Here is a 25,586-nt window from a genome sequence, read left to right as displayed (position 1 = left end):
CCGATACACCAGCTAACCTCTGTTCACCTGAGTAGAGTGTAGTGTTTGGGTGTAACAGTAACACTTAGAGGACTAGGCCTCAGTGCAGTAAGGAGTGCTGCACGGATTCCTTCCGAAGACCTGAACCCTCCAAGACGGGAGGAATCAGGCTGACAGTAGGAAGGATTGTCTGAAAGTGACACTCTGAAGGAAGTGTCACTAACAGGAAGGGGAACCGCCTCCAATCGTAAGGTCGGTTCTCGAGGTCGGACAAGCCAGGTCGTAACACACGGACAGATAAGGTACAAATACAGAAAGCGGAGGCGGAGTCTAAGGTACAGGCAGATTTCGGAAACAGGGTATTAGAAATATCGAGGTACAAGATCAGGAGGCAGAAGCAGAGTCTAAGGTTGAGCCGGGGTTCGGCAACAGAGTATCAGAAATATCAAGGTACAAGATCAGAGTTCAGGAGGGTAGTCAGGCAGGCAAAAAGTCATAACAGATAATCACAATCAAACTAGTACTTTAGCTATCAACAGAATCTAGCTAAGTGTAGGATTACAGCTCCAGCTGGTCCCGGCACACTTAAGGATCTGACTACAGGTCTGAGTGCTCCCACGTAAGTGTTCGCAACGCCAGACAACCAGCAACTGAACAGTCAGTAGTATATATACACAGGTACCTCTCCAGCACCTCCTCAAGTGCTAGACCAATGAGGAGTGGAGCCAGAGTCAGCTGACCAGCCTGGTCAGCTGACTCACTTCTTGCCGTCATATATTCCCTGCCTGAGTGTGCGCGCGTGCGTCACTCTAAACCTAGAGGGACTATGTGTCCCAGCCACACCAGCACCGCTCTGCGGTGCCTCTGCCAAGGGGCCATGTGCACTATCCGCCGCCATGCCCTGCACGGGGACAGCCGCCTCAGACTGAGTGGAGGCGGCTGCCTCCCCGTGCTCCGTCACACTGTGCGCGGAAAGAGCCGCCTCCTGACTCGTGGCGGCGGCTCTTCCGCGCTTCCTAACAGGACCTATTTAAGAAAAAAAGGGGGTTTACATATATCTTTGGGGCACTGTATTATGATTTTTTTTTAGGGGGGGGGGGTTGCTACATCCCTTTCAGGTCTACTTGCTTGTTCTTCAATTTGAATGTAGTACACATAAACAACCACAGATAATATCATTCTGGTTTCTGGAGACTTTTATAATTACAAAGAATACTAATGAATAAAAGCACATACTGTAGTGTAGATAAAGTAAACCAACATTTTTGAAGACCAAAATAATGGCAATATCTCACCTCCGTTTCCAAGAACCTCCGTAAAGCTCTCTTCTTTTTGATGCTTTTTCTGCGGACATATACAGCGAAGGTCAGTCCCATGATAACTATAATGAATAGTCCACCAATGACACTGGCAGCAATGAGGGGAGTCCTAAGGAAATAAGAGAAAAATCCAGTAATGCACCTGAGAAAAGGTAACAGCACAGATACAACCATTACAAGACGCAAAGAATAAGAGTTTATATGTGGAACTTGGGAACAAAAAAAATCTTAATTTTGAACTGCTCAAAGCCTTTCTCCATTAACCAATGTTTTCTCAATTTGTGTAGACACACAGCTTCACAGCTTATTTTGTTATTTATCTATTTTTGTCTCTGTAAAAGCTCTTTGATTAACTTGTGTCAAATAAATCAATAAAAAAAAAAAAAAAAAAACAAGGTCAGGAGAGCAGACACTGACCACTTCCTATGCAAAACACGTTCATTACTGAAGGCAGCAACCTTCTTATGGTGCCCATACATGGTACAATAAAAACGTTCCAAAACGATCAAATCGACTGAAATCCACACAAAAAGAGATTGCAACTAATCAGTTGCTTCTATTTAAATGCAACATTTAATTGGTGGATTTATATCTGCAGAAGCATCTTCTCACACAAAACTGTAGATCTGTGCCTAGAGACAGGCTTTAAAAAAGTCTATATCCACGTTGTTGTGCAAAGGGAAATCTCAACAGCATCTTCGATCTTCCAAAACCATGCCACTCACATAAAACAGTGGCTGCAGAAATGGCCACTGCATCCCTCCCCTTTCCAGCCCTTTAGTACCTGGGAAAGATTAATTTCCCCTCGCCCAAAGTGGAGAGATGCAGTAATCATATTTTCTAAAAGATTAATCATCAGGATTTCAGTAGCTGTCTTTAGGGAATTACCAGGAGTAGTGCAGCAGCTTTCAGCAGTACCATTGCCAGTGACAAGGAGAATATAAAGTCTTCTCCTTTACTCATCACATTCAACATCTCCAGGTCCAACCATTGCACTTTCCTAACATCTCCAGATACAGCTATTCCTATTCCTAGAGATGGCTCAAGATTGAATGCATGGTGAGGGTGCTGTTGGTCTCACTTGCTAGAGGAACACATAAATCTACCTCAGGGTGCGGAATCTAAAGAGGCAGTGGTTCTCACCAGAGCACCTAATAAGTGAAGACAAGCTGCCATTCTCTCAGAGTTACTTTCAAAGGGGGAGACCATTAAGGTGATCTCTACAGTTAGGAATGGGTGAGCACAGAAACAAGCCAAAGGCTAATAATGCAGAGTCATATTAGGATTCATTACAAGGTTTGAACTAGTGGCTGACAGAGCAAGGCCAGGGTACAGTGACAGGAGGGCTGGTGGCTGGCAGAACAGTAACCAAGGTTTCAGGCTGAGATTAAGGCTGACAGTGGGCAGGACAAGGCTGAATATGGCAAACCAAGGTTATGAGTGACAGCTGGTAAGACTGGACCAAAGGTGACAGGTGAGATGAGGTCAGAGCTGACTGGCTGGCAGGCAGGATCACAGGTAATGGACTGAGTCTAGAACTAATAGGCAGGTAGGACAGGTTCACAGGCAATGGACTAATTTTTGATAGGGTCATGGAGCAAGGGTCAGCACTCTGGCACAAGGAGCACAACAGAACTGTGCATAGCAAACAGCATTGAGTGCTGTTTAGGGTTTAAATAGCCCTGCTTTTATGCAACTCTTGAAGCCACACTACATGTGTTGCACATACATACCCGGTTTCCTATACTGACAAAGGAGCTACATATCATCCAGGGGACAAGAGCAGAGCAAGGAAACCCTACTTTTATACCTAGTTGTTGAGTCATTATTGAGTGACTCAATGTACCTCTGAAGGGAGACAAACATACATTTAAACACTGTTTTAAAGAGAATCTGTACTCTAATATTCTTACACTAAAAAGCATACCATTCTATTCCTCCTTCTCCTGTGCCCCTCTGTGCTGTTTCTGCCACTCTCTGCTGCAATCCTGGCTTGTAATTAACAGTTTTAGGCAGTGTTTACAAACAAACTAACCAGCTTGTGATACGCTCACATAAGCAGAGTGTGTGAGTCATACAGAGTGTGCAGGGGGCCTGCAGAGGGTGTGTATCGTTTCTATCCAATCACAAGCAGCCCTGCACATTCCACACATTTAAGCCTTAGCCCGGCAGACACGACAGAGGAAAGGAGATAAGATTTATTACAGAGACAGTGCAATTAGGAAAGGCTGCAGTAAGCCAGAGCACATTAGAACAGGCATAGGAACTTATAGGATAGAAGAACTAAGGCTGAACATTTTGTTACAGAGTCTCTTTAAAGCTAAATAAAGTAGAAAACAACATATATTTTATTCTACATTCTGGACTGGGCAAATGCAGATTTTTGTATTTGTATTCCTCCAGACCTGTTTTAATCAGCTATAAAATCTTTATGGTCTTCTGATTATAACTACTACTCATTTCAGTCTGTGGTTATAAAATAACGATTTCTGCTGTTAGTTCTAAATCTATGTAAGTATTTCTCTTGCTCTGCAGACTTCTCTCGCGTGCAGCTAAGTTGCCTTTCAGATGGAACACAGTAGGAACCATTCCCAGTACAACTGTTAGAACACCTTTCATGATTTTTCAATTGGTTGCTTCAGTTGCCTGTCAGCTGTATCAGTTACTGTACATGTCAAGAGAAAGAGCCAATCACAAAAGAGTTAGAAGGAAATAGTTATCTTATTTGTACCACAGAAAATGGTTGTCAAGGGACCACCTGTATGTGTTCAACAGGCCATTTAGCTAGAATCAAGAGAGGTTTGAAACCAGGTTGAAAAGCTATTTATGTGCCTTTGGGCCACATATATCAAAGTGTCAGGATCAAAGGCAATATTTATTGCCCCACGGCAACCAATTCTGATTTAGATTCAATCCTTCAATGGAAAGAGACAGCTGTTGAATGAAAGTCAGTGACTGTGGAGCAATATAGAGTTTCTTTATAAAGATACTTAGATTATCAAGGTTTCTGACCCCGATTCAATACCCTTTCCCCCCAAGTTTATTACAGGATATGTTTTCATATTGGATCAATAAGATACTTTTTAATCTACCAGCAAGCAAAAAAGAAAACAAAACAAAACTCAAATTTACTGAAGTTTTACAATACTTTTCTTATTTACTTTTTAGTACTTATACTTACTTAAAGGATACATCCAACGCAAAAATAAATTCAAAATCCACTTACCTGGGGCTTCCTCCAGCCCCTGGCAGCCGTCCTGTGCACTCGCCGCAGCTCCTCTCACTGCCGTGTCCTCCGCTGAAGAAGCCGACCTTGCCAGGTCAGCATCCGGGTCGGCTTCATGTGCGCTCCACGGCGCGGGTCACGTGGTGTAGCCAACATCATCAGGTCTCTACTGCGCATGTGCAGTAGTTCTGCGCCTGCGCAGTAGAGACCTGATGACATCAGCTACACCATGTGACCCACGCTGTGAAAAGCACATGAAGCCGACCTGGAAGCCAACCCGACGAGGTCGGCTTCTTCAGCGGAGGACAACGGCAGTGAGAGGAGCTGCAGCAAAGGCACAGGACAGCTGCCAGGGGCTGGAGGAAGCCCCAGGTAAGTGGATTTTGATTTTATTGTATACATTGGACCTCTCCTTTAACTTAAAGTATTGAAAAGGTATTTTGAATATAAGGGCCTATATTTAATTCCCCTTTCCTCCTAAGTTTTCTCCTAGGTGATATTTTCACACTTTATCAATAAAATGCATTTAAGCCATCAGCAAACAAGAACATGTTTACAATAATTTTGACAGTACGATTTAATGTACTTTATGGAACTGTGTTAACTGCAGAGTGCTGAAAAGTTATTTGAAACAGAAGATGAAAAATTATCCCCAGGAGAAAACTTGGGAGATAAAGTAAATTGAATAAGGGCCAAAAGGAGAATCTCCGGTGAGAAAACTCAGAGGAAAAGTTCAGAGAGTTAGGGTGCACATGAGTTAATTAGGATTTTAGCCTTTCAAAGCAAATTTGAAGCGAAAATAAACTTTTGAGATAATTAATTGTATGCGTAATGCAGCTGAGAAATAGACCATCAGTAGCAAAAAAAATAGTATCATATTGTTTTCCAGTCCAGGAAGAGTTAACAAACTTCAGATGTTATCAAAGCAAAAGAGCTTCTCTGAGCTATTCAACCCTCTGAGTCGAATACAATCCTGTTTTCTGAAGCACCTAAAGGGACTCCGAGCAGTGCAGAAACTATGAAAAGATGCATATCATTTTAAAGCTCTCTTTCTCCTCTTTCCAATTATATATAAACCGCCGCCCTACGCCTTTTAGTTTTCACTATTTTCGCGATTGTAATTGCCGCGGCCGCGATTTCAATCACGAAAATAGAGAAAACTAAAAGGCGTAGGGCGACAATTTAGGTGTCGCCAGAAAGAGGAGAAAGAGAGCTTTAAAATGATATCCATCTTTCCATAGTTACATTGTATTACACAGGACAACTTTTTCCTAAAGTCAGCAGCTCCATTCTGCTGAATGGAGCTGCTGACACTGGGGAAAGTGTCGTCCTGTGTAATACAATGTAACTATGGAAAGATGGATATCATTTTAAAGCTCTCTTTCTCCTCTTTCTGGCAACACCTAAATCGTCACCCTACGCCTTTTAGTTTTCTCTATTTTCGCGATTGAAATCGCGTCCGCGTCAATTTCAATCGCGAAAATAGAGAAAACTAAAAGGCGTAGGGCGGCTGTTTATATATCATTGGAAAGAGGAGAAAGAGAGCTTTAAAATGATATGCATCTTTCCATAGTTTCTGCACTGCTCGGAGTCCCTTTAAGAGCCATGAAACAGTGAGAGACAGCTTGAGATAAGGTTTTACTACAGGAAAGTTCAAAGGGTCATTATTTCTGCTTTGTTTTATAGCCTAAAAGACTGCAAGCATTGCTTTTAGTAGTAGGGCTTTTCTGTCTCTTAGTCCCCTATACTTTCCTTGTGGTTTTGGGTCACCCCGAGCTGCTTGGTTACTCAAATGTGACAGAAAGATGCAATGTTATAAAAAAGCTATATAACTGAAAACAAAAATATGAGACTCTTTTCTTTGCTAGTAATGTTCTATTCATTATCCGTACTACACCTAAAATTCATTATATCAAGTTGTTGTTTTTTTCACTTCAGGTTTGCTTTATTAGATTTCACAAATCTCATACAATCATTATTTAATGTATTGTTTTTTAGCATTCATTTAAAATGCTGTTTTTTGCATTTATATGTAGTCTTTATGCCCATATCTTCTTTCTGTTTATGTATTATATCGCAAATGGATGATCACTAGAAACAATAAAACAGCTATAACCAACACATTAAGGTGACACTGAAGCGAGGAAAAAAATATATGAGACAATGAATTGTATGTGTAGTAGGGATAATTAATCGAACATTAGTTGCAAAGAAAATATCTCATATTTTTATTTTCAGTTATACAGTTTTTTTTATAACATTGTGTAACGATCGGTGTAACACAGAGAGGATCTGATTACCGGTGATCTGCAGTATCACCGAGAATGCAGATATATACCAGATTATCGATGATCTGCAGTATCACCGATAATCAGATATATCTTCTAACCTCTGGACACCTGAGTGACAAGAGTGTTTTTGGTGCAACAGTAATACTTTGAGTAACACACCCTGAAGGCAGGTGCAAGAGCAGATAGGAATCCTGCTTGGCAACTGGTTCCTTCCGTGGACTGAACTCTCCTGGGAGAGGAGTCAGACAGCGAGTGGGAAGGACAGAACGTGAGTGACACCAAGGGGAGTGTCATTGACAGGTCTGTGAACTATCTCCTAACAGGGGAGATAGTTCTCGAGGTCGGACAAGCCAGGTCGTAACACACGGGCAGATAAAGTACAGAGACAGTAGGCAGATACAGAATCCAGGGACTAGCCGAGTTTTGGCAACAGAGAATCAGAAAGACAAAGGTACAAAATCAGAGATCAGAAGAATGGTCAGGAATGCAGAAAGTCATAACAGATAATCAACAATGCCTAAACTTGAGTATGAGCTCCAAGATTCTCACACTCCAGGAACTAGACTAGATAATATGAATATTACAGATGGTACAGAATTCCTAGACTAAGGTGTGAGATCCCTGGCCATCAACACCTTTGGAAACTGGACTTAAAGGGGAACTGAAGAGAGAGGTATATGGAGGCTGTCATGTTTATTTCCTTTTAATCAATACCAGTTGCCTGGCAGCCCTGCTGGTCTATTTCTCTGCAGTAGTATCTGATTAAAACCAGAAACAAGCATGCAGCTAGTCTTGTCAGATCAGACTTATAAGTCTGAACCACTGAAACACCTGATCTGCTGCATGCTTGTTCAGGGGCTATGGCTAATAGTATCAAAGGCAGAGGATGAGCAGGGCTGCCAGGCAACTGGTATTGTCTAAAAGGAAATAAACATGACAGCCTCCATATACCTCTCTCTTCAGTTCCCCTTTAAAAAGGAGCTGTTAGGTATAGGGTCTCAGAGACAAAAAACACATATATCAGTAGCTAAATACTGGCTGTACTTACATTACATATGCATTTCACTGTCCACGTTTGGATTTCACAGAATTTGTATATAGTATATGCAGAGAATGATGCTCCTGACAGCTCATGGCAGGTTCCATGTTTGTCTGTCTTGTCTGAAGCCAATTGTGATGTCATATCCTCCCTTACCCTGCTTCCTGATTAATTATACATTAGCCCTCCCAAGTCCCAGCCCTCAGACACTCCTACCAGTCTCTGGTCTTATGCTCGGTACACAAGATGCGTTTTCCCGCTCGATCCGCGAGTCATTTGGGATCGATTCGATTATTTCCAACATGTTAATTATGCCAAATCGACGGCAGGAACGATCGAAATCCGAATCGATCATGTTGGAAATAATCTAATCGACCCGTGAATCGAGCGGGAAAACGCATCGTGTGTATTAGGCACTTAGCGGGGAGCAATCATGTCTGGGTTGCGTGCGATCTCGCTGTCAGTTGAGGTGGGGGGAGCTGTGCGAGCGATTGCATTGTCAGTCGCGGGGGGGGGGGGGGGGGGGGGGTTGCGGATGATTGCGATGTCATTCAATTTGCCGGCGGTTGCGATGTCGGTCGTTTTGCTTGCGATTGCGATGTCAGGCGTTTTGCGAGCGATTGCGATGTCGGTCGTTTTGCTTGCGATTGCAATGTCGGTCGTTTTGCTTGCGATTGCAATGTCGGTCGTTTTGCTTGCGATTGCGCTGTCGGTCGTTTTGCTTGCGATTGCGCTGTCGGTCGTTTTGCTTGCGATGTCGGTCCTTTGCTTGCGATTGCAATGTTGGTCATTTTGTTTGCGATTGCAAAGTCAGTCGTTTTGCGGCTGATTGCGAAGTCAGTCGTTTTGCTTGCGATTGCAATGTCGGTCGTTTTGAATGCGATGTCGGTCGTTTTGCGAGCGATTGCGATGTCGGTCGTTTTACTTGCGATTGCGATGTTGGTCGTTTTGCGAGCGATGTCGGTCGTTTTGCGAGCGATTGCGATATCGGTCGTTTTGCTTGCGATTGCGATGTTGGTCGTTTTGCTTGCGATTTCGATGTCGATCGTTTTGCGGCCGATTGCAATGTCGGTCGTTTAGCTTGCGATTGCGATGTTGGTCGTTTTGCTTGCGATTTCGATCGTTTTGCGGCCGATTGCGATGTCGGTCGTTTTGCTTGCGATTGCGATGTCGGTTGTTTTGCTTGCTATTGCGATGTCGGTTGTTTTGCTTGCGATTGCGATGTCGGTCGTTTTGCTTGCGATGTCGGTCGTTTTGCGAGCGATTGCGATGTCGGTTGTTTTGCTTGCGATTGCGATGTCGGTCGTTTTGCGAGCGATTGCGAAGCCAGTCGTTTTGCTTGCGATTGCGATGTCGGTCGTTTTGCTTGCGATGTCGGTCGTTTTGCGAGCGATTGCGATGTCGGTCGTTTTGCTTGCGATTGCGACGTCGGTCGTTTTGCTTGCGATGTCGGTCATTTTGCGAGCGATTGCGATGTCGGTCGTTTTGCGAGCGATTGCGATGTCAGTCGTTTTGCTTGCGATTGCGAAGTCAGTCATTTTGCTTGCGATGTCAGTCGTTTTGCTTGCGATGTCGGTCGTTTTGCGAGCGATTGCGCTGTCGGTCTTTTTGCTTGCGATTGCGAAGTCAGTCGTTTTGCTTGCGATTGCGATGTCGGTCGTTTTGCTTGCGATGTCGGTCGTTTTGCGAGCGATTGCGCTGTCGGTCGTTTTGCTTGCGATTGTGATGTCAGTCGTTTAGCTTGCGATTGCGATGTCGGTCGTTTTGCTTGCTCATTTTGAATGCTGAGTGTTGTGTAATCTGCACATATTATAGAATGATGCAATGTTAGAAAAAACACTATATACCTGAAAATAAAAGTATGAGAATATTTTCTTTGCTGCCAATCTTCTAGTAATTATTCATAGTACACAACCAATTCATTATATCATATTTTTTTTTCGCTTCAGTGTCTCTTTAAATGATTTCATAGAGCAGGCTAGTGAACTTTTGAACTTTACTCTGCAGAAAAAACAAAATACAGTAACAGACATTCGAGATAAGCTTCAGAAGACAGAGCTCTCTGCGACTTTGAAAGTCGTATAGCTCAGATAAGCTCTTTTGCTTAGATAACAACTGGAGTTTCTTAACTCTTCCTGTACTGAAAACAATATTAGACTCATATCTCTGCTGCTAATGTTTTATTTCTTAGCTGTACTACACATACAAATCATTATATCATAAGTTTACTTTCACTTCAGATTCCCTTTAATACAAATCGGCAATGGTCTTTTTAATATTATTTACTAGATATTAAAGTGATCGGTTGTGTAAATCAATATCATTTTATATTATATTGAAAACACCTATAATTATAATTGATAAGAGGGGGCAACCATATTGGTTCAATACACATGCAGACTGCTTCCTGCTCTGTGATGCTGCACAGTATTACATCAGATGCTTCCCCCCAATGTTAAAACAAGTCAGTTATCATCTGGATTGTGATTTAGCACACAGCACATAAGCACATATTCCTGACAATGGAGTGTGCTTCCAGGTTTGCTTTAGGGCTAAAACACATGGGCAATTCCCTTGCTAGCAGAATGCTGGTAGCAGGAGTCACCTGAATGCATTTAGTATTATAATGCAACAAAGTCACTACCAATCAGAGCTGTTCTGTTCCAGCACTAGTTGAAGTATTGCTGATACAAAAAAGTACAAAAGGGGTGAATGATATGATTTTTTTTTCTTCAGCATTGGCTATTTAAAAATGTGACAGCTTCATTAAAGCAATTCTTCCAGCATATTTTATTACAGCAAGCATGGTTACATAGCAATTCTATGCTATGTTAGGAAACTGTCTGCCACTAAAAAAATCAATAGGTTCTGTCACCACAGAGGATCAGAAATTGGTGTATTTCCAGTAGTAATTGCTTTTTGAATATCAGTCTAAACAACACTGTTGGAGGTGCCCTATATATAATAACGAGTATATGAATATATGTTAAGAGTAAATGGCTCTTACCTCCCTAATAGACAAACCACAAAGGTAAGTATTAGTTAGTAAGTATTAGTTTTATTCATGCACATAAGACAATGCGTTTCATGGGTACCATGGCTTCCTCAGGTCAATACAAAAGTACATATACTCATTATTATATATAGGGCACCTTCAACAGTGTTTTTTAGTCTAGTTGAAACCCCTTGGGGTTTTGTACTGCAAACACTCGTGTTTCCAATATATCAAAGGAGAGCGACCGGCCAGAGCCTGCCAAGCGGACCTGGAACACCGAGTGGGAACAGTTATTTTCCTGCAGGCCCTAATAGTGGTTGTAGACTATCCATTTTTATAGACTATACGAAACCATTGGGATCCTGCCCTCTTTCATTTAGATACCAGGAGGCGATCGCAACCACCAGGAATCACAACATCTCTTTTAGCCTGCCCACTTGCCAGCAGAATGCATTTTGATGAAGTCCTCTGGGCATCACCCAATAATCCAGAGTCCATACCATCCAGCAACCTGTCTCCCACCAAGCCACCCCCCCCCCCCCTGCTGTTCAATTGAATTGGGTTTCATTACTTATATCTAGCCTCTGGGCAGGCGTACAAAATAAAAGGGTGCCCGGAAATTTAAGCGCCCAGGAAATGTGACAGATTTTGGACTAGACAATCTTCTTATGGGGGGTTCTCAGGGTTTTCTTTATTTTTAAAAGCACTTAGTTAATGGCAGTTGCTCCATCCAACTGTCAAAAAAGTGTGCAGGGATCTTTGTATAAATATTTTTCAGGGAATGTCTTTATAAAGAATAAAGGCCATGCTCAGAATTCCCTATGGAGAGATGGACTAGACCAAAAATCGGTATTGTCACATTTCTAATGACATTTCTCCTATGGTGTTGTCACTTACAGTAAGGCTCATTTTACCCTGGAGGAAATGAACTTCTTATTCGTATGTGCTTTAAATTTTAAGATTTTCACGACAGTTCCTCTTTAAAGAGGAGCTGTTAGGTACAGGGTCTCAGAGGAAAAAAAAACACATGTATCAGTAGATAAATACTGGCTGTACTTACATAACATATGCATTACACTGTCCACGTTTTGATTTCAGTTAATTTTTATATAGTATATACAGATGTATGTTTCTGACAGGTTCCATCTTTGACTGTCTTGTCTGAAGCCAATCGTGATGTAATTTCCTCCCTTACCCTGCTTCCACTCTTCCCCCTGATTTAGTATGCATTAGCCCTCCCAACTCTCAGCCCTCAGACACTCCCACCAAGCTGCGGATGTCTTCATGCCTCCCCCCCACACGCAGAAACAGGTGCAGATGTCTGCCCTCCCCCCGCAGAAACAGGTGCGCATGCAGCTAATCTTGTCAGATCTGACAATAATGTCAGAAACATCTGATCTCCATATGCTTGTTCAGGTTCTATGGCTTAAAGTATTAGAGTCAGAGTATCATTAGGGTTGCCAGGCAACTGGTATTGCTTAAAAGGAAATAAATATGGCAGCCCCCATATACCCCTCACTTCAAGTTCCCTTAAAGTAAGGATATTATTTCAACAGAATATGTGCTTGCTGAGTATTCACTATTCACTACAGTATCCCTTTAACTGCTTTCAATTATTCTTAGTCCTCTCCATGCCAAAAAATGTTTATGCCGTCACATTTAAAGTGTTTTATGCCAAAGTAGTTCTGTTTTATTGTGTACTTGACAGAGAACAGGGATTATATAAGTACGCCAATATCTTGTCTGCGATTCTCTCATCTGTGACTTAATAATAAGCAAGTTTTCAGTGAACAGCGGAAGCTACCGACATCAGCAGTTTCCTTGCTGATAAACCTGCACTACGAACACTCTGTGCTAAAACATGGCTAATAGAGAGGTGGCTTTCTGCACATAGAGATAGGCAGCCAATTATCTCTTTAATGAAGCGATGCCCTGATTACAAAGACGGCTGCAGCCTGCTTCCCCCCTGTGCATTAGTTTGCTGCACAAGGTTTAGGGGGATTTCAAAGCTTTAGAAGCCTCAATGATGCAGTCTTATCTTATTACTGGCTGCAGCATTAACTTAGTAAGAATGGTGTGCTAATGTGTCCGCGATACAATGAAACAAGGTGAAGAATCGGTGTTCTGATAAGACTAATATGCTCCCGGCATGGGAGCTGTGCTGCTGAATTACAAGAACACTCACTCAATAACGCTGATTTCCTTACATTTACCGCGCCGAACAAAAAGCATAATCAGTGTTGATCTTCTGTTCGGGCTGGAAATACAGTACACATCGCTGATGTTATTCATAGGGTGGATGGCCTTTAAGCCGGATGGTGTTTGTGCTAATACCATTAAGTGAAAGTAAACTAGATTACTTTTCTAAAGAGATGTACTTGGGCTTGACGGATATTTTCTATTTTTCTTAAAGCTTTAAAGTGAACCTGAACGCTTGGACAGGACAGAAGGAAAGCTTAGAGAAATCCACCCTGTATGTATTTATAGAGTTTAGCCTGTTCAATCCCCCCTCATCTGTGACTAAGCACAAGTTGTAATTTGATCCCTTAGCTGTGTCAGCTGTCTGCCACGGCAGAGCAGCTAATTTGTAAACACAGGATGTTAACAATACGCCTGTTCCATGAAAGCAGGAAGTAGACACAATGTAGATTATTTGCAAGATTTGTATCAGCTGTAACAAAGACATTTTGTTCTTTAAAGAGAACCAGAGACGAAGCACCCTCATGTATTTTATTACATTTATCAGTGGGAACATGACAGTACACACCTACCCTGCTTTTAGTTTTATTCTTCACAGTCTAATCTATCTGTTATCAACTGTGATAAGAATCCACTGACTGATTCAGTCTAGGTTTGACCTGGAATCATTATAGCTGAGTCACTCTTCTGTGTATTCTTTTCAAGCCCAAGCCTGCCACCTCCTGGATCAGATTTCTTATTTAGAGCTGTTGACATGGGAGGGACTGGTGCTGCCGAGAAAGAAGCTCTGAAACAGACAAGTGTATCTGTGTGCAGTGTGCAGCCAGTCATTATCTACTGTATGCAGTTTCATTTCTATGAGAGACACTTCCTACAGGCAGCAGCACAGCATACCAGAATAATAAAGTTGAAAGCAGACAGATGAAAGGCTGCAGCAGCCCTGCTTGTCTATAGTCCCATAGAGGCTAGACAGCACATCCAGAACAGTTTATAACCTGGAAGCAGAAGAGAAATTAGCCGGCGGCCATATTGGATTTTTCCTGGAGCAATAATAGATAAAAAACACTCAAAAAGGCACACCAGAGTGGCGAAATTATCAGGTAGAGCATTTATTCTTTACAAGCTATCAACTGATATGTTTATTTTGTGTGAATCGTTCATCTCTGGTTCCCTTTAAAGGTTATTATGCAGTTCCTTATCTTAGAGCAGAGTGGAAGTTCTGAGTTAAGGTTTGCTTTAACTATAAAAAGAAAACCAAAAACAAAAAAAGTCTGAGAAATGCTTGGATTTTTCTGGAAAAGCTAAAAACTACATCTCCAGGATGAAACAGTGGAACTCCTCAAATACAAATAGTGATCAGCAAAGTGACGGACGGATGGCTGAATAGGGGGCTTGTCAGGGAGTTCAGCATCCCGTAATCCCACTGGTGTCAGTGTTTGACATGCAGTAGAATTAACTGGCAGCAATATAAGTGACATGTCACATTTAAATATGACAGCATTCAGATGTGAATCAATAGGATTTGTACTTTTTACCGCCCAAGGCTACTATCACCAGCAGCCAAAGGGTAGGGAAACAAGAGAGCGCTCCGTAGTGCATTAAATGGGGTTTGCGATTTAGGCAAAAATTAAAATCATAACACTCACATTTAGTAGTAGTGTCTGTTTCTGTACCTCTAACCCGTCCGGTGGGTCAACTTGTACCATCAATATCAATATACTCCAGCTACACCATCAGCCCTGGCCAGGCTGTTCATGGTACGACGCGACCCACCGGATGGGCTAGAGGCACAGAAACAGACACTACTATTAAATGTGAGTGTTATGATTTTAATTTTTGCCTAAATAGCAAACCCCATTTAATGCACTACGTAGTGTTGGGCGAACACCTGGATGTTCGGGTTCGGGAAAGTTCGCCGAACATGGCCGCGATGTTCGGCATGTTCGGGCCGAACCCCGAACTCCCCGAACATCCCGCTTTTGAGGGCCCTATGGGGTCGCAGGCATAAGGGGGGAGCATGCCCCGATCGCGGGGGGGGTCGGAAATTCCCCCCACCCCCTCCGCTAGCGCTCCCCCCTCTGCCCGCTTCCCCATACAAAAGTTTAAGAATGTAAAACAGTACCGGTGGTAGTGGGTGGCTGGCAGTGGGCGGCACTGTGAAGTGAGTGACTGAGGAGGAGGAGTCCGGAGAGTGACGCGTTGAGGGAGGCCGGGCAGCGGGCGGTTCAGCAGTAGTACGGTACTACTGCTGAACCGCCCGCTGCCCGGCCTCCCTCAACGCGTCACTCTCCGGACTCCTCCTCCTCAGTCACTCACTTCACAGTGCCGCCCACTGCCAGCCACCCACTACCACCGGTACTGTTTTACTTCCTTAAACTTTTGTATGGGGAAGCGGGCAGAGGGGGGAGCGCTAGCGGAGGGGGTGGGGGGAATTTCTGACCCCCCCCGCGATCGGGGCATGCTCCCCCCTTATGCCTGCGACCCCATAGGGGGGCAGTATTCGGCCGAACAGGGCACTGTTCGGCCGAACAGGGCACTGTTCGGCCGAACAGGGGCCCTGTTCAGCCCTGTTCGGCTGGCCATTCAGCAGTTCGGGCGAACCCCGAACAGTTTGGCCGAACACCACCAGGTGTTCGGCCGAACTCGAACATCACCCGAACAGGGTGATGTTCTGCAGAACCCGAACAGTGGCGAACACTGTTCGCCCAACACTAGCACTACGGAGCGCTCTCTTGTTTCCCTACCCTTTTGTTTCTTACAGTTGCTGGCACCAACCAGTTTAAGAGAGCAGCACCGTATGCATTTTTAAAGGACCAGTGCTATTTTGTTTGAGCGCAAGTTTTTTCTTCTTCTCTATCACCAGCAGCCCCCTGACGAACAGCAAACCCCCCTGTCACACACACACTTTTATTGGTCCAAGTAATCAATGTATTTAAAGATGTTTATGAACGATCACCTTTCTGATTGAATGGTTGAGTGTTGATGGTGCCATTTGACTACAAATGACCAATTTGTCAGTTGTTTGTTAATCTGTTTTGATAACATCTGAAATGTGCGGAATAATTATAATTTTTATTCTAATTATGGGCCAAATTGATGCTTTCCTCTCTGATAGGTTGGAGCTGGCTGGAGGGCGGAGCTGGACGCAACGAGCAGCCGAGGGTGATGATGAGCGACAGCTCAGGTCACAGACAATAAGTTGCCCAGGTCTGCTGCTCCTTTTTTTTAATGTGTCCCAGACACTTTCCTGACTTCTGCAGTTCACATGTTTGGCAGCTTGACTGCATGAGTGTGCCAGCCCGCCCCTTGCTTCCTGGTGCCCTAGGCCACGGCCTTTGTGGCCTTGCCTGAAATCTGGCCATGGTAGGGCGGCCACCTCTCCCCCACCCATTTCCTGCTGAAATCTAATGAAAATCTATGGACAGTGTGTAAAATCCCCCTCGGATTAGATTAATTGAATTAATCAACCATATATCACAGTGGATAGGCCAACTTTTTGACATCCACATTTTGGGTGTAAAGGAGATATACTAGGGGCGACTTGTGTGGAAGCCCCCGTATGTAGAGTGCGCTATGGAGGACGCTGCAGAAGGGTATAGCTACCTGTCCTTGCTCCGGCTTTCTTCCTCTTTTCTCCCCGGTAGCTTCTGAACTCACCGCTAGAGCTCTAGGCTTACTGCGGTCACATAACAGTGAGCCTATAGCTCTAATGGCCAGTTCAGAAGCTACATGGGACACTAGAGGAGGAAAGCCGGAGCAAGGACAGGTAGCTATACATGCTAAAGCACGCTCTGTAGTGCACTCTGCACCCACCAGGACACGGGTGACAGCAGAACATGGAGGAGGTTGGCAAATCAATGGTTCTTAGCTTTTGGTCTATTTTTTGTATCTGCACACTGGCGTAGTGGTTAGCACTCCCGCCTTGCAGCTCTTGAATCCCAGACAGGGCACTATTTGCACAGAGTTTTTATGTGCTCCAAGTGTCTGCATGGGTTTCCCCCGGGCACTCCGGTTTCCTTCCACATCCCAAAAACATACAGATAAGTTAATTGGCTTCCCCCTAATCCCCCGATACACACACTACATGATACATACTGTACATACATAAACATATGACTACGGTAGGGATTAGATTGTGAGCTCCTCGAGGGACAGCTAAGTGACAAGACAATATAATCTGTACAGCGCTGCATAAGATTTCAAGGCTATATTAATACTAAATAATAATATCCTGGTCCAAGTGTGTGTGATAGCCATGAAGTAAAATGTTAAAAGCGCTATATTTTGTACCTATCCCACTGCACAGAGTTCCGTGAACCGTCATAGCATAATTTGTACGGTCCTTCCCGTCGGCATTATATAAATACTAACTAATAATCTGCTTGTATATACAGTATATTTTTGCCACACCTGGTGGCAATCAGTTCATGTATGGGCACCTTAAGAGCAGTACCTTTTCCCCACACAGCCATAAGAAGTGCCAAAACCTGTATGAATGCACAAAAGTATGGGTCAGATTGAAGTGGAAAAGTTCATAATAAATGGGAGTACGTACACAAACATGTTAAACACAACAGTACATGGAGCAGGCCATTTGGATAACACTTTGCATCTTAGCAACGATCTCATCAAAGGGAAACCATTTAGCAAGATGGGGTGATTTGCTGAGCCTGGAAGCTGCAGCCAGTGCCGAAATTCCTCCTAATGCAGTAATTTCTGATAATTACCAGAATACAAATTTGGAACAACAATTTGTTGAAAACGCACAAAATACATTTATCTCCTCAGAACAGGTGGCAAATGTGTGAGGAAATTAGTCACCAATTACCAGGTATTAACCTCTTAGTTGCTGCTTGTCAGTAGATGTTGAGCGCTGGGATAGAGGCCTGTTTGGGCTTTTTGGAGAGAATTAATTTGGCTTTTACAGAGAAACTGCAGGGTGATTATCAGCAGCGCGAAAGGAAGAAAAATTATGACAAACAATCCAGTGAAGGTGTTTAGCAATTAACATTGTTCCATGCAGGATTGCCTTCTGATGTTACACTGAAAATAGCCACACATAGACAGAGATTTAACTGCTTACCATTTCTGGTGGTTGCTTGTATATTAAAGTGGACCTGAACTCAGCACTTCCTCTCAGATAAGCAACAGCATAATAACCTTTACAGAAAAACTTTTCTTTGTTACAGCTGATACAAATCCTGCAATAAATCTGCAGTTTGTCTACTTCCTGTTTTCATGGAAGCAGACATAGGGGTAACATCCTGTGTTTACAAATTAGCTGCTCTGCTGAGGCTACCAGCAGACACAGCTAAAACCTTAAATTACACTTCTGATTAGTCCCTGATGAGGTGGGTTTACAAACTAAACTCTCTAAATACATTTCAGGGTGCATTTATCTGTTTCCTTTCTGTCCTGTGCAAGAGTTCAGGTCCACTTTAAGATTCAGTTTACAGCTCCCCTCCCCCAACTGGCCACTTCCTACTCCCACCTAAGGCCAGATATATACTTTCTTCTGCCCCTAGAGATCCCTCCCATTCCAGGTGCAGCCCCCTCTTCTGTGTGCAACATTCATATAAAGCAGTACCCCTTTTTCACGTACAGCTTCTTTGAGCATCCTCTCTACTTTTCCGTATGTTGCTCCCCATTTGCAGCCATCTTTTTCCATTTGCAGGGCACTCTTCTACATTAGGCAGCTGCTTTTCTATGCCCAGCTGCCCCTGGGGCAACAGCCACCAAAGGCCTGGGCCCTTGTGACCTTACCAGAAATCTGACCCTGCACCAACAACCACTTTTTTTCTCTCTCAGCTTGAACCATAATGTGTAGAGAGCAGAACCCCTAAAGCCTGGACAGTGTGTAGAGGAAGCACACTTTACAACTTTTACTTTTTATTCTTGAAACTGAATGCCTTAAAGAAGATGCTAATTTCCTACACATTCTGAGAACACAAATATCTGCTTTTGGTGGCATACTGCAGTAAAGAAAAAAAATATCGGTCATACTTCATGATGCACGCTTTGCCAATGTTTTAATCAAAAACATCTGTTCATATAACAGTGGTACTCCATATTATAGCTCAGACTGAAAGCTGCCATGAGAGCCGTTATGTTGGAGTTCATGTTCTTTTTCTGCACAGCCCACAGCTGTTAGAGATAAGTTCCTGAAAGGTAGTATTTGCACAAGGAGTAAAAAAAGCCCCACCTCTTAATTTCTTGCCGACCGCGTCACGCCGATGGGCGAGGCCACGGCGGCAGCCCCAGGACCGTCTACCGATAATTGGCGTAAGGTCCTAGGGGCTCGCAGTGCAGAAGATTGCACGCAGGATGCGCGCGCATCTCCTGTTGGTAGGCAGAGCGGAGCCTTCAGCCTCCAAGCGGTGATCGCCACTCTGGAGACTGTTAGACGGCGAAACCGCTGTCTAATTACCTTGTACAGCACTGCGATCTGCAGCAGCGCTGTACTGTGGACAGCCCTGTGACACGGCTGTCCACCCGGGACACTAGAGAGCCATCGGTTCTCATGGGCAGAAGCCTATGACAGCCGATTGCCATGATTGACTGGCTGCGGGGAGGGAGGGAGGAAAAAGAAAAGAAGGAAATAGGCATATTTATTAAAAAATAACAATAATTTATAAAAAAAAAAAATAAACACAGGGGGAGCAATCAGAACCCACAAACAGAGAGCTCTGTTGGTGGGGAGAAAAGGGGGGGGGGGAATCACTTGTGTGCTGTGTTGTGTGGCCCTGCAGCTTGGCCTTAAAGTTGCAGTGGCCTATTTTAAAAAAATGGACTGGTCTTTAGGGGGGTTTAACACTGTAGTCCTCCAGAGGTTAAACAACAATGCCTGCTGGGTGATCAAACAGTTACTTAGACAGGAAGAACAAAAGATACCACTAGGATTCATGGAACTCTGTGCAGTGGAATAGGTACAGAATACAGCCCTTTTAACATTTTACTTCATGGCTATCACACACACACTAGGACCAGGTTATTATTATGTAGTATTTCTATACCGCCGACACCTTCTGCATCGCTGTAAAGAGTATATTGTCTTGTCACTTGTCTTGTCACTCAACTGTCCCTCAAAGGGGCGCACAATCTAATCCCTACCATAGTCATATGTCTATATCATTTAGTATATGTAACGTAGTCTAGGGCCATTTTAGGGGGAAGTTAATTAACTTATTTATATATTTTTGGGATTTGGGTGGAAACCCAGAATACCCAGAGGGAACCATCACAGACACAGGGAGAACATACAAACTCAGTTCAAAGTACAGATAGTGTCCTGGCTGGGATTTGAACCAGGGACCCACCACGAGAGATGAGAGTGCTAACCAATGCTTCACCGTGCTGCCACACTCAGCTTAACAACCACTGTCTACCTGATATCAATTGTTTTATTTCTCTGCTTAAAGTGACACTGAAGCAAAGAAAAAAAAAGATGATATAATGAATTTGTTGTGTAGTACGGATAATTACTAGAAGATTAGTAGCGAAGCAAATATCTTCATATTTTTATTTTCAGTTACATAGTGTTTTTATAACATTGCATCATTCACTAATATTTTCAGTTTACACACTACTCAGCAGTCTAAATGTTTTACAGAGCAGTCTTGTGAATTATTGACCTGTTCTCTGGAGAGAAAAAGAAAATACAGTTTACTGACAGTTGAGATACTAAGCTTCAGAAGACAACTTTGAAACTTTGCAACTTTGAAAGTCATGGAGCTCAATGGGTTTTTTGCATAGATAACAACTGGAGTTTCTTAACTCTTACTGTACTGGAAACAATATTAGACGTATGTCTGTGCTCCTAATGTTTTATTTCTTAGTTGTACTACACATACAAATCATTATATCATATTTTTTTTTCGCTTCAGTGTCTCTTAACACTTGTAGTTCTTGAAATTAAAGACCGGCACTGATCTTGTCCTATATTGTGGGCTCCATAGCTGGCGCTAGCTTTGAAGTGGTACATGCGGTTCAAAGCTAATAAAGCCACCAGTTTTATACTGTTGCCACTTACAGCCTCCCCACCCTCCCACCCACTAAATCAGATAAAGGACATCATTTCTTGATTAATGTTTGGTCTATAAACGAATACTCAGTCCCTTTGTTTTCAATTGGTTTTCAGTAGATTTGACATCCTCATCCTCTGTGCATTGCCTTGGCAATGGTCACGTGTCCAGCTGCCATAGGGAGTGAAAATCACCCATTTCTCCGGTAGACATAATTATAGATATGCTTGTTAGTTCCTAAGGACTAATGAACAATAATCTGTAATTTCAGATTACATTTAGATTGACAGACATTCATATCCCAGTTGTAGAAATGGAAGAAAACTAAAAAAACCTCAAGTAGGAGTAAACGGATATTAAAGACAAAGATACTAAATTGACCTCTAACTGAACTCAAAGGTTCATTCACAATAGCCCCTAGAGCACTGGACTGCTTTAATTTTACTTAATGTCCAACTCAAGGCTAGAATAAGAAAACAGACAGCAGTATTATCTTCATAATACATTGGTGTTCACTTTCCTCCCCTCCCTGGTGCCTGTCTTCCAATCAGCAGCACTTCTGTGGCTTCTGAGCTGTCAGAGCCTCCATCCAATGTTTTCAGTGGCTGCTTAGCTATTCATTTGACTCTTCTCAGAGCTAAAGCTAGTTGTCTCAAATGGAGTATGCTGTCAGATTTGGTTTAATTTCATTCAGCGTTTCATTTAATCGCTTGCAGGTAACCACTTCAGCTTTTTTCAGAGACCTTCTTGGTAAGGCTGCAGTATCTCGTTGCATGATTTCATGCTGTACGAGCCCTTCCTAATTCAAAGAGCAGCGCTTGGAACTAAGCAACCCATGTCCTGCATTATCTATAAACAGCTTATATGCAAAGGTCTTCAGAATATAAAGAGATACAATCCATCAGGAGTTAAGAAGAAGGACAGCTAGTTCCGAAGGATGAAGGCCAGGCTTAAAATTGGAACCAAGAGAAAGCTAGCTGTGTCTCCTGAGTCACTTTAAATGTAAAATGTGCATGTTTGACTTGACAGTACCTTGAATACTTATGTTAAGTATGCAGTGGTGAAGGAATAGAATCCCAATGGTTAAAAATACGCCTAGAATAATTTTTCTTCTACATTGTTGATTTTTCCAGGCGGCTCCAACTACCATCTATTGGCGGTACTGATTTTCTCCTGCAATATTTTAACACAGGAACGCAGTCACTCAAGCTAAAGATGACTTACAGTTCCCTCCCATAATTTCCACAAACCACTGTCTAGCATAGCATGATGGGATTTATTGCTCTACAGCATCTGGAGAGCCACAGGTTGACTAAACATAATGCAAAAGGAGACACATGAATAAACCGTTTCATGTAGAGCAGTGTACCATGGGGACAAATAAGCAACCCCATTGTGGAGGAAAAAAGGTTATTGAGCAGACTGTATTGTGCTAATGTGTTTTGTCTTTGGGGTCCAATAAACATGTGATAAAGGAAACTCGCTCATTTAACCAGAATGTCTTCTAAGGGATCCATAATTTCAGTTGATGTTTACGCGGCAGTGAAAGTATACAGCCCACAGTGGGGGTCGGCGAAGACTCTCAGTTAATTAAAGCTTCATGAGTTAAATGAGGTCTGTGTAATGAGGAGCCTAATTCATTGTGTGTGCATCACTTTGCTTGGGAAGACTAATTATAGCTTTACGCTGGTAAATATATGCAGCCACATTTCATGACCTAGTTCACTGGAATAGGAACTGGTCCTGAATAAAGTTGCCCAGAACAGCAATGCTAGGGGGGAAGAGGGGGCGGGGAAAATTAAGGGGGGTGTGTGCAGAGAACCTTTATGCCTTAGTGGTCATTTTGAGTTTGTAGAAACCATTTGCTGTGACAGCTCAGAGCCCAGAGGTGCATTCTAGGAAAATCCATGCAATTCCCTTTTTGCATAATTTACATAATGAGTTCCGTTTTACACTAATGTTAACTGTTATTTGCATACTGTTGTATGTATACTGTTGATCATGCTTACAGACTGTACAAATGCATTATAGGATTTGCAAAAAGTACTTTAGCTATATCACTTTGCTGACCAAACTGCAGTGTGCCTCCAGGACCAAACTAAACTGCAAGGTAGATCTACACTGCAGTGTATCAGGCCTTAGTGACTGTGTATCTTATCTTCTCTCTTAGGCCTTGAACCCACTAGGAGAACTTTTCAGAGCGCTTTGTGATTTGAAACCCACTTGCTAATGTAATGCTATGGGTGTGATCTCACTTGGGCAATGTGATGTTATAAAAATCCCCATAGCATTGCATTAGAAAGAGCTTTTTCTATTCTATTCTATTTCTAGCGCATAGAAAAGGCTGCTAGTGGGTTTGAGCCCTTAGAGGATCTTTGTAGTGCATAAGATCACTGAATATTTTTACATATTTAACAGCAGTGGGGTCATATAGAGGTGCTCACTCCTACTGACCCAAACTGTCAGCACTGCTATTGTATAGACTTTAACCCTCCTGGCGGTATGAAAAAATCCGCCAGGAGGCAGCGCAGCAGTTTTTTTTTTAAATCATGTAGCGAGCCCAGGGCTCGCTACATGATAGCTGCTGCTCAGCGGCATACCCCCGCCCGCTTCGATCGCCTTCGGCGATCTCCGATCAGGAAATCCTGTTCAAAGAATGGGATTTCCTGGAGGGCTTCCCCCGTTGCCATGGCGGGATGACATCACCGACGTCAGCAACGTCGTGACGTCATTGGGAGTCCCAATCCACCCCTCGGCGCTGCCTGGCACTGATTGGCCAGGCAGTGCACGGGGTCTGGGGGGGGGCGCGCGCCGCAACGGATAGCGGCGAACGGGAGCGGGGCGGCAGCGATCAGTGTGCTGGCGCAGCAAGCAAAGTGCAAGCTGCGTCCAGCAAAAAAAAATTTTGTAAATCGGCCCAGCAGGGCCTGAGCGGCACCCTCCGGCGGCTTACCCCGTGTCACACACGGGGTTACCGCCAAGGAGGTTAAGAAGCGGGCATTGTCCCAAGAAACGCATGGTTAATTTGTAGTGCTTAATAAACCTATACTTCTAGTTAATGCGGGCCATATTCTTTAGGAGAAGATAAGACTAGGGATGAACAAACTAGTTCGCCATCAAACAGTTCCTAGTGAATATCGACCATTTGCAGTACAAATTTGCATTCATGTTTAGCATTGAAGTCAATGTCAGCCAACTTTAGCGGTTAATAGCAAAGTCTCCATACATGCAGGGTATGTTAAGGGGAACAGTGGAAACGAGGGAAAATTACATTCCACAAAATTACATTCTGCAGCATTATTAAGAATGCCAATGCTCTCAGTAAGTCCAGAGCTTGGGAGGGGGGACCCCATGTCATTTTATTTTAAATGTAACTTTTTAATGGCCAAATCACAGATACATTTTTTAAAAAATATGTGGGATCTGTCCTCCCAGGTCTCTTTAACCCCTTGTCACTCATGCAGTTTGAGATAGTTAGATTGCGGAGTCTGGACTACGTGGGTCTCCGCACCCTAAGCTAAACCAGCCCACATGGTCCAAGGTATGGTGTGGGGGGGCAAGCCTCCCCCCCCCCCTTTCCCCCAGACACTTTGTCCAATCCATGAACACAGGACAGTTCCCCAGCTCCGGTGCCCAGGAGACCCCCAGCTACTTGCCCCTGTAATGAGTATAGGTGTAGCCTTTTGTAACTCCCACGACAGTATTCTCGAAAATGATCCAGTATCATATCCTCCAGATATGCCAAGAACGACAGAGAATGCTGTTGACCGATGAACAGTGCCACACATGTTGATCCCATTCCCAGCCCTGAACTTGTTATACTAAGGCATCCAGCAGCTCACAGCACCGCCCCCTTTCTTTCCCTGCTACAGTTGACTTTGGATGGAGCAGCAGCGTGTGTACAGAGCATGGAGCAGCAGTGTGTGTACAGAGCATGGAACAGCTCTGGGGAACTTAACAGAGTCAGGTATAAGCACAGCCCTGTGCCCTGCTGTGTGAATGCTTCACTTTGCCCTTCATTACCAATGTTAACTGTCCTCATTATTATGTGTATTCAAATTGCTCCTGATTGATCCCGTTGTTTGTCGGACGGGAAATTACATTATGTGTGCCCAGCATGATGTCCTACCTTATTATTTTACTGTATTGTGCATGGCTGAGGGAGACCTTTCAGGAATCCCCCCTTTGAAAATCCTGGCTTTGCCCCTGAAGGGAGCTACAAAAAAAGTTGGTCTTGGGGCGAGGTAAGTGAAAATCTGGCACAGATCACATCCTTGGTGATATAGAATTCAAATAAGTTGCCTTTCTACAAATTCAAATTTTATTAAACAAATAACATTTTGTGTTAATGGGGGTATTGGGCTTGTAACCTACAACACTGAACAGTAAGTAAACATGCAACAGTAAGTCAGCTGTAAACATCACCTGTCTATGATTCCAATGCAGTCTTTTATACGCGGCCCTCTGCACCTGAAAGAAAAAAATTAAAATAAAAGATCACATGCATTTTAAAACTA

The 25,586-nt window shown here is 43.4% G+C and overlaps 1 protein-coding gene across 5 annotated transcripts in view; it reads right to left on the bottom strand.

Annotated features, from left to right (window-relative positions):
* The window catches only part of ERBB4 (erb-b2 receptor tyrosine kinase 4), a 1,342,090-nt gene that overhangs the window by 275,776 nt on the left and 1,040,728 nt on the right, over window positions 1-25,586 (bottom strand). For all 5 annotated transcript variants that reach the window (XM_068245390.1, XM_068245391.1, XM_068245392.1 and 2 more), the window contains 2 exons: window positions 25,495-25,539; window positions 1,275-1,407 (listed from right to left, as the gene is read on the bottom strand). In XM_068245390.1, coding sequence (XP_068101491.1) covers window positions 1,275-1,407; window positions 25,495-25,539 — 178 coding nt within the window. The remainder of the gene's footprint in view (window positions 1-1,274; window positions 1,408-25,494; window positions 25,540-25,586) is intronic.

The sequence above is a fragment of the Hyperolius riggenbachi genome, chromosome 7 (assembly GCF_040937935.1).
Source record: "Hyperolius riggenbachi isolate aHypRig1 chromosome 7, aHypRig1.pri, whole genome shotgun sequence".
Classification (NCBI taxonomy): Eukaryota; Metazoa; Chordata; class Amphibia; order Anura; family Hyperoliidae; genus Hyperolius; species Hyperolius riggenbachi.
Note: the sequence above shows the minus strand (reverse complement) of the source record. Positions and strands in the feature narration are given on the sequence as shown.